At 49.0% G+C, this 13,964-nt stretch overlaps 1 protein-coding gene across 29 annotated transcripts in view; it reads left to right on the forward strand.

The window, feature by feature from the left end:
- myo9aa (myosin IXAa) overlaps positions 1-13,964 on the forward strand; it is a 68,474-nt gene that overhangs the window by 46,737 nt on the left and 7,773 nt on the right. For 7 of the 29 annotated variants that reach the window (XM_040169364.2, XM_040169371.2, XM_040169383.2 and 4 more), the window contains 16 exons: positions 274-393; positions 1,038-1,085; positions 1,605-1,680; positions 4,238-4,363; positions 4,780-4,819; positions 4,906-5,028; positions 6,085-6,165; positions 6,301-6,411; positions 8,083-8,205; positions 9,026-9,175; positions 9,552-9,850; positions 10,113-11,762; positions 12,383-12,485; positions 12,679-12,888; positions 13,440-13,537; positions 13,762-13,898. In XM_040169364.2, the coding sequence (XP_040025298.2) occupies positions 274-393; positions 1,038-1,085; positions 1,605-1,680; positions 4,238-4,363; positions 4,780-4,819; positions 4,906-5,028; positions 6,085-6,165; positions 6,301-6,411; positions 8,083-8,205; positions 9,026-9,175; positions 9,552-9,850; positions 10,113-11,762; positions 12,383-12,485; positions 12,679-12,888; positions 13,440-13,537; positions 13,762-13,898 (3,495 nt within the window). The remainder of the gene's footprint in view (positions 1-273; positions 394-1,037; positions 1,086-1,604; positions 1,681-4,237; positions 4,364-4,779; positions 4,820-4,905; positions 5,029-6,084; positions 6,166-6,300; positions 6,412-8,082; positions 8,206-9,025; positions 9,176-9,551; positions 9,851-10,112; positions 11,763-12,382; positions 12,486-12,678; positions 12,889-13,439; positions 13,538-13,761; positions 13,899-13,964) is intronic. The other 22 variants (XM_040169408.2, XM_078085685.1, XM_078085687.1 and 19 more) reach the window with 11 other exon arrangements.

Here is a 13,964-nt window from a genome sequence, read left to right on the forward strand (position 1 = left end):
TAGAATCAGAGGAAAACCTCCAGAAGGCCATTGTGTAAAAGACGCCTTCTCACACAACTCCAATGACAAACGTCACACGCTGCCACCGACCGCAGTTTTGAATGTCAGTCATCTTGTCTCCCGAAGTCTTGCACAGGTATCTCTCCAGTAGACGACTGCATCTCTTGATCTCTGCTTCTTCGCTGTCTAACCTGTCGTTTCTCTCTCTCTCTTCCCTCCCTACTCTTTTTCTTGTGTGTCTCTTGTTTCTCCTTTTTGTTTTGCTTCTCAAAGGGCATGATGACGCTGCTCCCTGTGCAGTTTTGAAAAGTGTGGATAGTTTTAGCTTTCTGCAGCACCCTGTGCATCAGAGGAGCTTAGAGATCCTGCAGAGGTGCAAAGAGGAGAAGCACAGTAAGGCTGCCCATACGACCACTACTCCTCCTTCCTCTCGTGTGGGGGGAAAACCGCTGGGGACGAGGCTGACCAACATCGCCAACTTTACTGCGCTGCACTGCAGCCAAAGTCGAGCCTTAAGCGATCCAAACCATCATTCAAACCTAAAAAGAGAAAGCTTTTATTTTCCGCTCCGTGATTTGATTTACAACTCTTACTTTCCATCAGTAGACTAGATGCTTGTTGGTCTCCGCTCCCTCTGCCGCCCTACTCCCTCTTCCTCATGCGCCTGCATGCGTGCGTCCTCGGTCTCGTGCTGCATGTTGTTCTGGTGCTTCGGGGCCACTGCGTCACTTCCGCTGAAATCAGTTGATTTGGTTCTGTGGGGGAAACAATGCGGCCAAACCTCCGGGTGTCCATCACTTTATGTTTTGTCACACAGCTGCACTGTGTTGTCCTGTCTGTGTTGGGTGGGGGGGGGGGCAGGGGGTGTAGTTGCTCTTCCACCACAGCACAACCCTGAAATGAGCCCGCTTTGCCCTCCACTAGTACCACATACGCCAGTGGCGGGGATATGAACACTGAGCGTCCCTTTCCCTCTGCAGACATTTCATGACACTCGGATGTGTTTGTGTCTTCTTGTTTTTTTTGCCACCCTGCAGCTCCAGAAGAGAGTGAACATGTTGTAAAAAGTGATGAAACTGAAAACGGTATACGGCCACCTGAAAATTTGCTCTTTTTTTTTTAAAAGTAGGATAAGACTCACTGTAGAGTTCTCTGATTGAATTCAGAGCCGTAGCTGGAGGCTTTTCACGTAGTATTCTTTATTTCTCATTAATCCAACCTTCATAGTGACTGCCTGCTGTGCTTCATTGTACAAACGATTGTGGAACAAAGTTGTTTTAAATGTTGGTAACTCAAATAACCAATCAATGTTTAACGCAAACCTGCATTAACTCAGTATCATCTTCCATAATTCGACACTAACAAGAGAAACTCACTATTAACTTCCCGGATCTTTTTCCAACATGAAATCATCTGCAGTAGATCGTATTCCAGTAAAAAGGCACAAAACCTCTCACTGCAATAACACATGTTTTGCTTGGAAGGGGTTTGGATGTTTGTCGTGTGTGTGTGTCTGTGTGTGTGTGTGTGTGTGTGTGTGTGTGTGTGTGAGTGTGAGGTTTTGTGTTCCTTCACGCGTTGCCAACCTGTGTGTTTGTGATCAGGTGTGAGCAGAAAGAGTCCACGCACGCCGCTCTCAGACCTCCAGGGAAGCAACACCGTCAACGAGAAGTCGCCCCGGTAAGAGATTGAATCCGGTAAACTGAGGAGGTTTTCACCTACAACAGCTTTAAAGATAAATATTGAATAGAAAATAATATGAAAAAACTAAATGTATGCAATAAGTATTGTACCTTTTTTTTTTATAGACAAACAAATAACACTATTAAAGGATTTACATTAAAATAATCAACACGAAAGCTGCGAAAAAGGAAATTACATTGAAAATAAAAAATTATATACTGAACATAAATGTATTGGATTCAAATTTAAGAGCAGTGAACTTTCGATGAGATTTGTGCCAATATGTGCAAAATCATTCAATAAATATTGGATATACACGCAGAACTCAAGGCCAAGTCCTCCAGATGACTCAATGTACTGTGAGTACAAATGATTAATTAACAGTTAAACACGTATCACACCCCTCAGCAGCTGAGCATTATAAGTGTCCAGTTGTTTATTTATTTTCACCTGTACAGTGAATTAAAATAGTACCGAAGAAACTAGTCTGTTACAAGCTGAACATGGAAACGTGTTCATGGTCACTTCTGGTTCTTTGTGTTATTTATTCATATCATCTTTATATAAGAAAAGACAAGCAAGAACAAAACAGTTTACAAATATTAATTTATACTATTAAGCTCTACTCAGCCATGTTCAGCTGGACGGTATCGGGCAGAAAGAACTTCTTAAATACTTTTTGCTGATTTCTTTCCACCATTTTATTCCCTTATTCATCAAGTGTGAAAAGAGGAAACGGGGGGCCGGGGGAAACGACCTGCAGCAAAGGTCCTCGGTTGGACCGGCGGGTGTTTCATGTGTGGAAGCCTTCACCTCGTGGCCTGCAGGGCGTCTCTTAGCGTGTCATCACACGCGCGTGCGTCAAAGAGACCCTTTGAAATGGCACAAAAAAATATTCGTTTCTTCTCTCAACAACCAAGCAAAAACGTTCCCCACAAAACAATACGAGTAAGTGCTGTGACCCTGAGCGCTGCCCCCCCCCACCCCCACCTCCTCTAATTAGCTGTGAGATTAGTGGCCCACGACAGCGACTGGTGGCGCAGAGCGGCGCGTACAGGACGGCTTTTGTTACACAGGAGCTCAGTCCGGAGCCTTTAACCCCCCCCCCACACACTTAATGTGATTTAGCAACCTTCTGGCCTCCCCCCCCCTCTCTCTCTCTCTCTCTCTCTCTCTCTGTCTTACATTACGCACTCGTCCACTAGCGGCCTCTGAGCCGCGTGCAGCCGCTTCCTCGGTGATGTAAAGCTGCAGCTGTGCAGTGGAGCGGCGTGCACGCGGAGCGATGATGAGCAGCGGGTCCCCGCAGGCCGCTCGTCTGCCGGACGGAGCGCTGCCGGCCCTCAGAGGGGCTTCGGGGGGGGGGGGGGGGGGACGAACAGCGCGTTGCAGATCAATGGTCCACTGGGGAGACATTCGCTCTGTCTCTGGTCTGCTTTATAGGCCAGATGCTAACGGAGGATTCCTGCTGGTTGCTCCTGCAGCACGTTGTGGTGTGAAACGTTATTTCATTCTCAATAAAGCCCCTTATACACGAGATATAAACCCAAAGGTAAATACACATCCAAAGGCTTTCATTTACACAAACACACTGGAGCTTTGTAGATCTGCTCTCTTTTTAGCTTAAACGTTTTTCACACATCTGTATTTTCCGTCTTAGATAAGGTAAACAAACATCACGTTCAACCCAACCGGCTGCGCCCGCACATGGAGCTCCGCACACTCTGTGTTTGGTTTAACTTTCATTTTCATCGTGCGTTTGGATGCCGCCCCGCTTGCTGGTTTCCCACCTGCTTTTTTTCCCCTCCCCTGCAGGAAATGACTCAACCTCCCGCTAATAACGCAGTACGAGCTACCAAACCTCTCCGTGCGCCACAGTGTGCGCGCGGCTTCTGACTCCGCAGGAGAGATTCTAGTAAACGTAAAAACCAAAGAGCGGCTGATAAACGGCGTGTATTCGGTGATGTAGGAGGTCACTGCTTCTCCAGCAGCCTCCTCCTCCCTCGTCCTCTCCTCCGGGCTGCACCGGCTCAGACCGGTGGATGGTTTTAACCGCTTGTCTTCTGGGCAGCTTGGTTAGGGTTCCACCTCGAGGTCTGAGGTTTAGATCATGTGCGAGGTGCGAAGTCCAGCCTCTCCCGTACAAAAGTTACATCGTATGGGAGAAGAGGGTTTGAGGTTTGAGGTGGAACATCCCAGTTTGTTATTTGCTTGAGTGACGTGTGGAAAAGTCGCGAGGAGGTGTGGCTCTCAGATTCGATCAATACCTGTAAACTGACTCAATGTTCACCACCTGTTGGCCATGTGCTTCATATCTTTGCCCCTCACCAAAAAGAGATTTAAAGAATGAACTCCTTAGTAGCACTGGATTCTCTGCCGAATTTTAAAAAAATAAAGGGAGGAGGAATATTGGAAATTGTCAGATTGATTTCCACTAAAATAAAACTTTACATTAACTTCATTGTATTTATTCATTACGATTACAACATGTATTCATGAGAAAGTATCTTGTAACTCCTAAACTCAAGTAAGGTTTCGTGTTATTGCCCCGAAGGAGTTCTCCGAGCCTCGGCTGGAACGGGCGCCCGGGCCGGAGGAGCCGCTCGCCGGCGGAGGGAGACGGCATCTTCGTCAACTCTGCCAGCAGCAAACTCCTGGAGCGGGCCCACGACATCCTGATGTCAGTTCTATCTCCTCCTGTTTCTCTTTGAGCTTCTGTCACCGAAACGCAGCGCCGCGTGACTCTGCTGGTCAGCGCCGCGTACGTCGAGGCCCCCGAGGCGTCCGCCAAACTGAGCGAGCACAGGTCGGCCTCGGTGTCAGGAAACATCTGCGCCGCCTTGTCTCCCGCAGTGATCGCAGCCGCATTCCCACCAGCTGCTCACTGCGGCCGACCCCGACCTCTGACCTCCCTCCGGAGGGGAGAACGTAGTCCCACTTTTATTGGCCGCAGTATGAGCCGCTTGGGAAGAATTTCTTTTGCAATTTTAATTCAGCGCTTTGTTGACCCTTTTACTTCAAAGTATCTTTCTCACCGGATTTCCAAAACAAAAAGACGTATATTCACCTGCTGTTCTCTTCATTTTTCACAACCAGGAGGAACAAAACCTACAAATCTAAGCCCGTTCTTCCGAAGGTACGGTCGGGGACGTCTTTAATTCGCCTCCATGAGTTTTCCACGTGGCGTTGCGCTATCCGCTGACTCTGACCTCTCACCCGCAGCATCTACTGAACGTCAAGTCCCTGAAGTACCTCAGCAACCTGACGCTTCACGACCGCATCACCAAGTCGCTGCTTCACCTGCACAAGAAGAAGAAACCGCCCAGTATCAGCGCCCAGTTCCAGGTCAGACGCACACACGCACACACACACACACACACACACACACACACACAGCAGTACGGCGCCGTTCGCTGCTCTCAAAGCAATGAGATCAGCCCGAGAATCTCCCTCCAGCTGTGAATACGCTAAAAACAAAGTGGGTGCTTTCACAGATTACCCTCCGTCTCTGCGCCTGTCTCACCCACACACACACACACACACACACACACACACACACACACACACACACACACACACACACACACACACACACACACACACACACACACACACACACACACACACACACACAGGGTTTAAGTGTCTGACATCATGTCTGGGAATTTAAGACCAAAAAAGTAAATGTTTCATGAAAAAAAATGTTGGTGACAAAGTATAATGTTTTCCTTTTGTACTGCACGTTTCCCTCATGTTCTCCTAGTGGCAGATGAGACCCAAGAATAAAGTAAAAAGGCCCGTTCAAAGTCTGTTTGACTCTGTTTTTAGCGTTTTACAGAAGACTATTGTCTTCCTCTGGACCTGAAATACATTGATATAACTGGCCTCTACATTTAGCATTCGGAATAGCATAGAAAACCCCCACGTTACTTTCCTTCTGCTCTGACTGAGTTCCGCGGCCCCTCTGGCCTCCGTGTGTGTGTGTGTGTGTGTGTGTGTGTGGATGACTTCACTTCCCACATCCTGTGCTCCGCTGATTGCTTTAATCTCCCATGGAGGATGAGGAAGAGGAGGAGGAGGAGCAGACTGAATACCTCCTGCCTTCCACTGAATCATCACACACGCTGCTGACATACATGTGCATTTGTTTATGCACACACACACACACGCAATGATTGCTTGCAGAACCACATGCTTACATGGACATATTTCTCGTATTTATGATCCCGGGCAGCGACTTGAATGTTGCAGCCAAGAGATTTACTGGATGTTCCGAGCAGTTATTCACGTCTGATTTTGACTTCTGCCTGCGAAAACCAAAACCACGACGGAGCCACGCAAGCAGAGCGCTCCTCTTTGCGTCGAATCTAACGTCCGCTCGGTCTCTCGTCTCTCCCCCAGGCCTCCCTCAATAAGCTGATGGAGACTCTGGGTCAGTCCGAGCCCTATTTCGTCAAGTGCATCCGTTCCAACGCTGACAAGGTACCGCGTGCTCGCTCCGGACTGCTGTTCACCAAGCATTTTTCGTTTCCTTTTGTTAGAGTTTGAACATTTCCCTCCCCTCCGTGACCTCTGCCATGTGTCCTTTTCCCCGTTTCCCCTCTCTCTCTCTCCCAGCTGCCCTTAAGGTTCAATGACGACCTGGTGCTGAGGCAGCTGCGCTACACCGGCATGCTGGAGACGGTGCGCATCCGACTGTCGGGCTACAACATCAAGTACAGCTTCAAGGTAACACGCACCAGGAAAACAAATCATTTTAAAGCGAATGCAGTGCGCGCAGTAATTCAGTTAGGCGGCAAGGCGAGGTGTCTTAACCACATTGGCTCCCCTCGCGATGATGTCATCCCCCGCGATAAAGAGCCGCATGACTAATGACGGCGATCCAGTTTTAATGCAGGCTGGAAGCGAGTCTTTGGACGGAGGGCGCTTGGGAGTGGCTCACATCTCTTCCATTAGTTTCCATTCCGTGGTTCCTGAATGCCCATTTTGTGTCATTTGTGCAGATCACGTTTTTTAAGCGTGGACACGCCTTCTCATTCAATGGATTTTCTTTATTTCTACATTCTAGATTAATACGGAAGACATCAAAACTGTGAAGTAACATGAAGGTTTATGTGGATTCAAAAAAAGCTCAATGAATAACTTTATATTTTAGCCTACCTTTGCCCTGATGACGGCTTTGCACACTCTACACACTTTACGTTCTTTAAATGATCTTCATGAGGTCACCTGGCCACTCGTTGGCTGCTCCACCCTCGCTCCGCGGTCCAACTCACCCCGGACCGTCTTCCCCCCCCACACCCACCCCAAACACATTTAGTGCTGCGGTCAGCACTAATGACAAATATCTCGGGCATGGTATCACTGTGGAGGAGTCTGCTGCTTCCAGCCTCTTCGGGACAGAGCCTCTCCATTGTGCTTGGCTCTCTGAAGCACTCCCCATGCTTGTAATTGTATAAACACAGCATCTGTTTCCCTCCCCGCCCCCCTGCAGCCCCGAGTGTATTGAATTCAGACAATGGGGCTCAGTCTGAAGAGTGGGAGTTCAGCATATTTATGTCATGATGTTCAAACCCCTGCAAATATGGACTTCTAGCTGAAACCACATGGGCCTCGCCGGAGTTTTTTATTTCACTTTCAGCCCCTCCCGAATTGTCCTGCCCCGCTGGGGGGAGAAACTTCAGCACAGATGGTAAAATCTTGGCCATTTATTAGAAATATGCCAAAGCTGTATCATCTAAAAAAGGAACTAGAAAATAGCTGGAGTATATTTCTAATAAATTGCAATCTATCATCCATATATTACACATACTAGTTTAAACACTAGATCTATAATTACCTGTTGTTGTTGTTATTATTATTATTACTTTTAACCTCTTGGCACAGAAACAAACATTACACAATGTTGGCCTGCTCTGTTCTTCATATTAGACACATTTCATATCTTAAAGTTACATTGTTAAAGATATATTGTTATAGTTTTCCTGGGCCCTTAGACTGAGAACAGAAACCGGTATTTGCTCTTTTCAGCCTGTTTGAACTTCACTTATTTATATATAGACATAATATCATGATATTTCAACACCAAGTAAATGCAGTGTGGTGGTAGTAGTAGTAGTATCAGTAGTATGCTTTCATAAATATTAATAAAATCTAACAGAGAAATATTGTTTTATAGATATATATATATTTCTACTTTCTGGTGTAGCAGCAAGAAAGATTTTTTAAAATTTTTTAAGTGTAGCTGCTTGTTTGCTTTCCATTTGATGTTGCAGCTCGTGACTCTTTATCTTTCTGCTCGTGGAACCACAATCCATGAAATGTGGAAACACACTCAGGACACTGAAGGATAACACGCACGCTTCTCATTAACACCTGTCCATCGTGTCTTCCTGATAGGATTTTATCCATCACTTCAGTGTGTTGCTCCCGGAGCGCGCCAGGGCCACCAGAGACGGCATCCAGCAGAGCCTGGACCAGCTGGACCTCCAAGCAGATGGGTACCAAGTGGGAAAGACGATGGTATTTACCCTCCGCCCTGCTTCCTCCACGCACAAACAAATACAGCTCAGCGTGAAGCGGCATGTGCTGTTAATATGCTATCGATATATATATCTAAATATATCCATTGTACAAATAATATAGGTATATGTGTTTGTGTACATATTTATATAGATATATATTATATGCATGTATGTGTACAGGGTGCATTGTGTTGAATAGATTCACTTTGTAAATTGTAAAAGTCGAGCTCTTCAGTGCTGAAAAGAAAATGTTTAGGCTCATTATACTGGATGGTATTATTAGTTCTATGTCATGTTAAATTGCACGTTGAGGCAGTTAGGAATCCAGAAAATGTCGGTCCACGACCCGAAAATGATTTACTAAAGATAATGTGGGGTTCATATTGTGCAGGTTCATTAAACCGCTGCCTCTCAATGGAACTATAAATAGGCTCTGAGACATGGGGAAGGCTTGGTGTTGAGGAGAAACTCATATTACCTGAAGCTTCCTCCCTCGGGAATAAAAGGACGTAATGAGGCCAGTGCCCCATACTTGGTCTCCGTTGGTAGGAATGAGTCATGATGATGTGGGGGGTCGGGAGGGGGTCCTCGTCTCTGGGATGCTGTCTATATAATTAGAGGATCATACCTGACATAGTTGTGGCCGTGTATCTGGCCAGAGGTCTCTGAGCTTTGTGTGTGAGTAGTAAGTTGGTGCATCTCATTAACAACGCCTTCTTCATTAAGTGTGCGTGCGTGTGTGTGTGCACGCGTGTGTGTGTGTGTGTGTGTGTGCGCGCGTTGCCCTGCACTGACTCCATCGTGGTCCCTCCCCTCAGGTGTTCCTCCGGGAGGCTGAGCGCCAGCGGCTCCAGGCCGTCCTCCACGCCGAGGTGCTCAGACGCATCGTTGCGCTGCAGCGGCGGTTCAGAGCGCTGCTGGAGAGGAAGCAGTTTGTGAGAATGAGAGAAGCAGCGACCTGCATCCAGGTACGGCCCACGCGTTTTAAAGTTTAAAGGTTCATTGCGTCAATTATCATTTTATTATGATTATGCAATACTTATCAGAAAGATATTGGTAATAATGTTGTTCAATCCTACCTCAATGCAGCACTAAAGGTGATATTTGATTACCAAAAGGTGTCTTCTGGCATTTTATTTTAATTCCTATTTTATTTCTACTGGAAATTAATTTAAGTTTAATTTGAAATCTGCGTGAACGTCCTACTCAATTTCCGATCAAATCAACTTTTTTTTTCAAATCAAAGTTTTTAAGTCCAGAAAAATGCGAATGCATAAAGATGCATACGTGAATATAACTTTTGACTATTATTAAAACTAATACTTCATCATCTTCTCCTCGCAGAAGTGGTGGCGTTTGTGCCGGCCCACAGAGGATTATGGCCCTGGCGTCCAGGAGGGGGCGGCATTGTGTCTGCAGACGCACTGGCGGGGGTTCAGGGAGCGTCACAGGCTCCGGCTGTGGAGGGAGGCCGCCCTGGTGCTGCAGCGGGCGTGGAGGTCATGGCTCTGCCGCCGCGGCACGGCGGCCACGGTCATCCAGACGGCCTGGCGCTGTCATCAAGCCAGAGACGCCTACCTGCGTCTGTACGCCGCCGTGACGCAACTACAGGCGACCGGCAGAGGCTTCCTGGCCAGGCGGAGGTGAGCCACACTGTTCCCGAGCACGAGCTCCTCCATTCAGTTCATCACAAGCAAACAGTGTTTTTTAAAGCTTAAGCACTGTGGAAATAGCTGGTGTAGCTGGTGAAAGGCCATATTCATCTTTTGAGGCGGCTCCTGCTGTCGCGTGTTCGGTCATTGTTCAGCGCCAGACTTTTGAAACTTTGGTCAATACTCTCGATGGTAGCAGTAGGAACTAGTTTGACATCAGCTCAAGTTGTAACCACGGCTTCTTGATTGGCAGCTTCGAGCAACTGAGAGAACAGCGGCTGCGGGAGGAGACGGAGCGGCAGGAGACGCTGCTTGCTCGGCAGAATGGCCGGCTGAGTCCGTCGCCGGAAGAGGAGCCGACGGAGAGGGTGATGGGGTTGGACCTCAGCACGTGGGAGGATCGCTCCGACGAGCAGCGAGAACGGAGCCTCCAGATCCCGAGCAGCCACGAGGGCGCCGTTGATGAGGAAGGAGGAGGGGAGCACGCTGGGGCAGGAGAGGGTCCCCCAGGCGAGTCATCGGACCCCATCCAGACGTCCACTGTGGTGGTGCGAGAGAGGCCCAGAACTTTAGAGGAGCCCAGCCAGAAAACCACTCGGGCCAAGAGGGAGAGTCGGCGGATGAGGGAGTTGGAGCACGCCAAGTTCAGCCTGGAGCTCCTCAAGGTCCGGGCGACCGGCGGGGGAGCGTCCTCCCCGTCGGAGGAGCGCCGCTGGTCCGTGGAGCTGGTTGCGCCGGCAACGCCGCCTCCCCGTTCGCCACAGGGAACGCCCGACAGCCAGAGCTCCAAGGGCAGCTTCGAGCTGCTCAGCATGGACGACGAGGCGCCCCGGGCCGTGGAGGAGGTGACCGACAGCGAGGACCTCTGCTCCCCCGTCGCTTCGGCAGCTCCGGTACCTGAGCCCGGTGCGGAGGAGGCCCCGTCGAGCCCACGCGGCACGGACGCGCTGGCCGAGCGAGGCCGGCGGCGGGATCCCACGGCCGCCTCGAGAACCAGGATCGAGAACCACCTCCCCACCTTTTACGTCCCCGCTGGTCAGGGCGGCGCGGCCGTCTCCCTTCGTCCCGCTGGAGAGCCCGAACGGAACACGGAGGCAGCCGCCTCCAGAGACACCGCCGACGTCCCCGAGCTTGTCAAAGAGAGGCGGGAGTCACCGCGGCAACCGGTGGTGGTGATCATCAGCATGCAGAAAGAATCGCCGATGAGCCCAGAGCTGAGGGGTCTCACCCCTCCGCCCGTAGACCCGGGGGCTCAGAAGGGGTGGAGACACCACCCTGCTCCCGTCCCCACCTCCGTCCCTCAGACCGACCAGTTTCTCATCGAGAAGCTGGTGCGACTGAACGAGGAGAAGGAGGCGAGGCAGCGTAACCTGCAGCAGCAGAACGAGAAGGAGATGATGGAGAAGATCAGAGAGCAGAAAGAAGCGCTGGAGCAACAGCGTCTCTTCTTAGCTCAGAGCGAGAGGGACCTGTTCGAGAAAAAGCGAGAGGAAGCGCTGCAGAAGATACAGCAGAGCCGCCGCCGCGCCGGCGAGGACGTCGGGAGCCCCGGAGAGCGCCGCAGGCCCAGCTCGCTGCTGATCGAGAGGGCGGCGGGGCTCGCGCCTCACCCGAGGACGCATTCGGAGTCCACCGTCCCGCCGGCGCGCTCTCGCCCCGGCGAGACGCAGCCGCAGCCGCAGCTGCCCCCGCCCCCCGCCTCTGTTCCCAGGGAGCGACGCAAAGGGAGCGGGCCCGCTGCCGAAGGCTGGGCGCCAAAACTCACGCTGCAGTCCAAAGAAAGGGGCGGGATCAGAGCGAGAGCGGCGGCGAGGAAGACGCCAAGTGATCAGGGGCCAACAGTTGGTTTGAAGGAAAAAGGCAAAATCTTCTTCTCTCCAACGGACAAAGTGACGTTTACAAAGTGAGTAACTGACGCATAAACTTATATTTATTATTACATTTGAGTTATTTTGCCTGCTTAATGGGTTTTTGTTGTTATGTAGTATGTTTTTTTGTTTATTTATAAGAACCAGGATTTTAATCACAGGGGTTTTATTTTTTAGGTGCATAAAAATAAATTATTTTAAATTGTAAAGTTTAGATCCATAAATAGGCTAAATACAAAATATGAAAACAAATCTCAAAAGTGTTTAATGTATCTGGAGGAAAACTTTACTAAAACTATACAAATGACCCAATGCACCACTATAAAAATCCACAAAAATAAGTTCAATGGGTCAAAAAAGTTTTTATTTAATATAAAGTAGATGGATAACTAGAATGAATCAGTAATGTGAAATATTCACGTCCCATCTAGAGTACTAAGTGCGTGATACGAACGCTTCTTACTTGATACGTTGTTGCAGACACTTGATGATGATTTACTTAAAAGTACTTGATTACAGAAAAATATGCAAATCTGTTAGTTTGTATTAAGTACATTTTCATTGACATTCTTGCTCTTTTGACTTTATAAATGATCTATTAGGATCCCATTGCTTTCCATTTTTCGACATTATGCATTTACGTTTGTTTTCTCAGCAGGTTCGACAGTGAAGCGGCCTCCAAACTAACGCCTGCAGCCATTCCCAGAGAAGCTCCGCCCCCCGTCTCCAAGCCCTGTAAAGGGGCGAAAACTCGGGACGTAAGCAAGCTCCTCTTCCCTTCTGCAGAGCAAAGCATGTCATGTCGTGAATTAAATAATTATTCTTTTTCGGCCCCAAATCTCACACCTTAAAAACGCCACAGCCGACCTACATGAAGACCAATGTGCACTGCGGCTCTTTTGCAGTCCTTTTTTTAAAAACGCGCTGTTGTAACTTCTGATGAAACTCCAGGTTGGCAGAGCGGGCCAAAAAAAGAAAGTCAGAATGGCACGAACCCGCTCCGACTTCCTCACCCGCGCCCCCTCCCTCTCGGTTGGGGGCGACTCGGACGAGGCTGACTACGAAGACGACGGCGTCCCCCGCCACAGCAGTCTGCCCTTCCCCAAACCGAGCGCCGCCGACGCGGGCTTAATGAAGTCCTGTTTCAGTGACTCTGAAATGGTAACGGGCGCCATCCAAGCCACCGGTGGCCTCCCCCCCACCCCCTCCCCGTGCGCCCTTAAGGCGCGGCTTCTCTTTGACATTTCTAACCCCCCCACGGAGAGACAGCATGGGTCTACACCACCGACTCGATCTGAGCTTCAGCACACTTTCCATCCGAGTGCCTTTCAAATGTTCCCCCTTCAATACTAACCCGTTAGCTCAGTTTCTTTTCTAACACCGTTGGTTTCTCTTTCAGCTGCAACGGCAACTTCTCCTCACCCTGGTTGTTAACAATGTTTGCACGTCACTTGGTTGTGTTTCCTCTCTTAGCACTAGACACCAGTCAGACCTCTGGAATCCTTGGGAAAGGTCACCATTCACTCTCGATGGTCTACATCTTTTTAACGCAATCCTTCTGCCTTTTAACTGCTGTTTTCCTAGGAATTTGTCTTGTACGTAAATGTGTTATTTGTTGCGTTTTAGCTTTATAATGTCACCATTACGAGGCTCCAGGTTTGTGATGGCTTGAACTTGGCTTCAGGTTGTAATGTCTACATGATTAATTTCAGGATACAACCTCTGAGGAGCAACAGAAGATCCACAAAGCCATGTCGTCAGGAGATTTGGTCAAAGTGGACTCCATGCGCAAAAACTCTCACGATGGAAGGTTTGTTCCTCAACTCTGCACTGCTGCCACTCACAGTTTTGCCTAAAAGTGTTTCCTTTTATGCTGTGGCTTCAATATGAATTGTTAAAGTGAGGAACTGTGAGGAACTTTTAGCTTGTTGTAAAATGCCATTATATGAATTATTTACAGCGCCAGAATCCTCCCAGTTTCTCGTTGTGACTTTAAGCTTTCTAATCTTTCATCTCAATTTTTTCCTTTTTAAGTTTGGCCAGGGCTCGTAGGCTTCGTTTCTGGACCAAGCCAAAGTATGGGGAGAAGAAGACCTCCAGAGAGAAGCTGATCTGCGGGGCCGATTCCCCGGACGGAGACTACGGGGAAACCGGGCCGCTGCTGGGAGACGGTGCGTTCCCCTGAAGCAAATGCCACAGAACCGTCTCTGAATGCTCCTGAAGTTCATGTCACTCAC

Source organism: Gasterosteus aculeatus, chromosome 12 (genome assembly GCF_964276395.1).
Source record: "Gasterosteus aculeatus chromosome 12, fGasAcu3.hap1.1, whole genome shotgun sequence".
NCBI lineage: Eukaryota > Metazoa > Chordata > Actinopteri > Perciformes > Gasterosteidae > Gasterosteus > Gasterosteus aculeatus.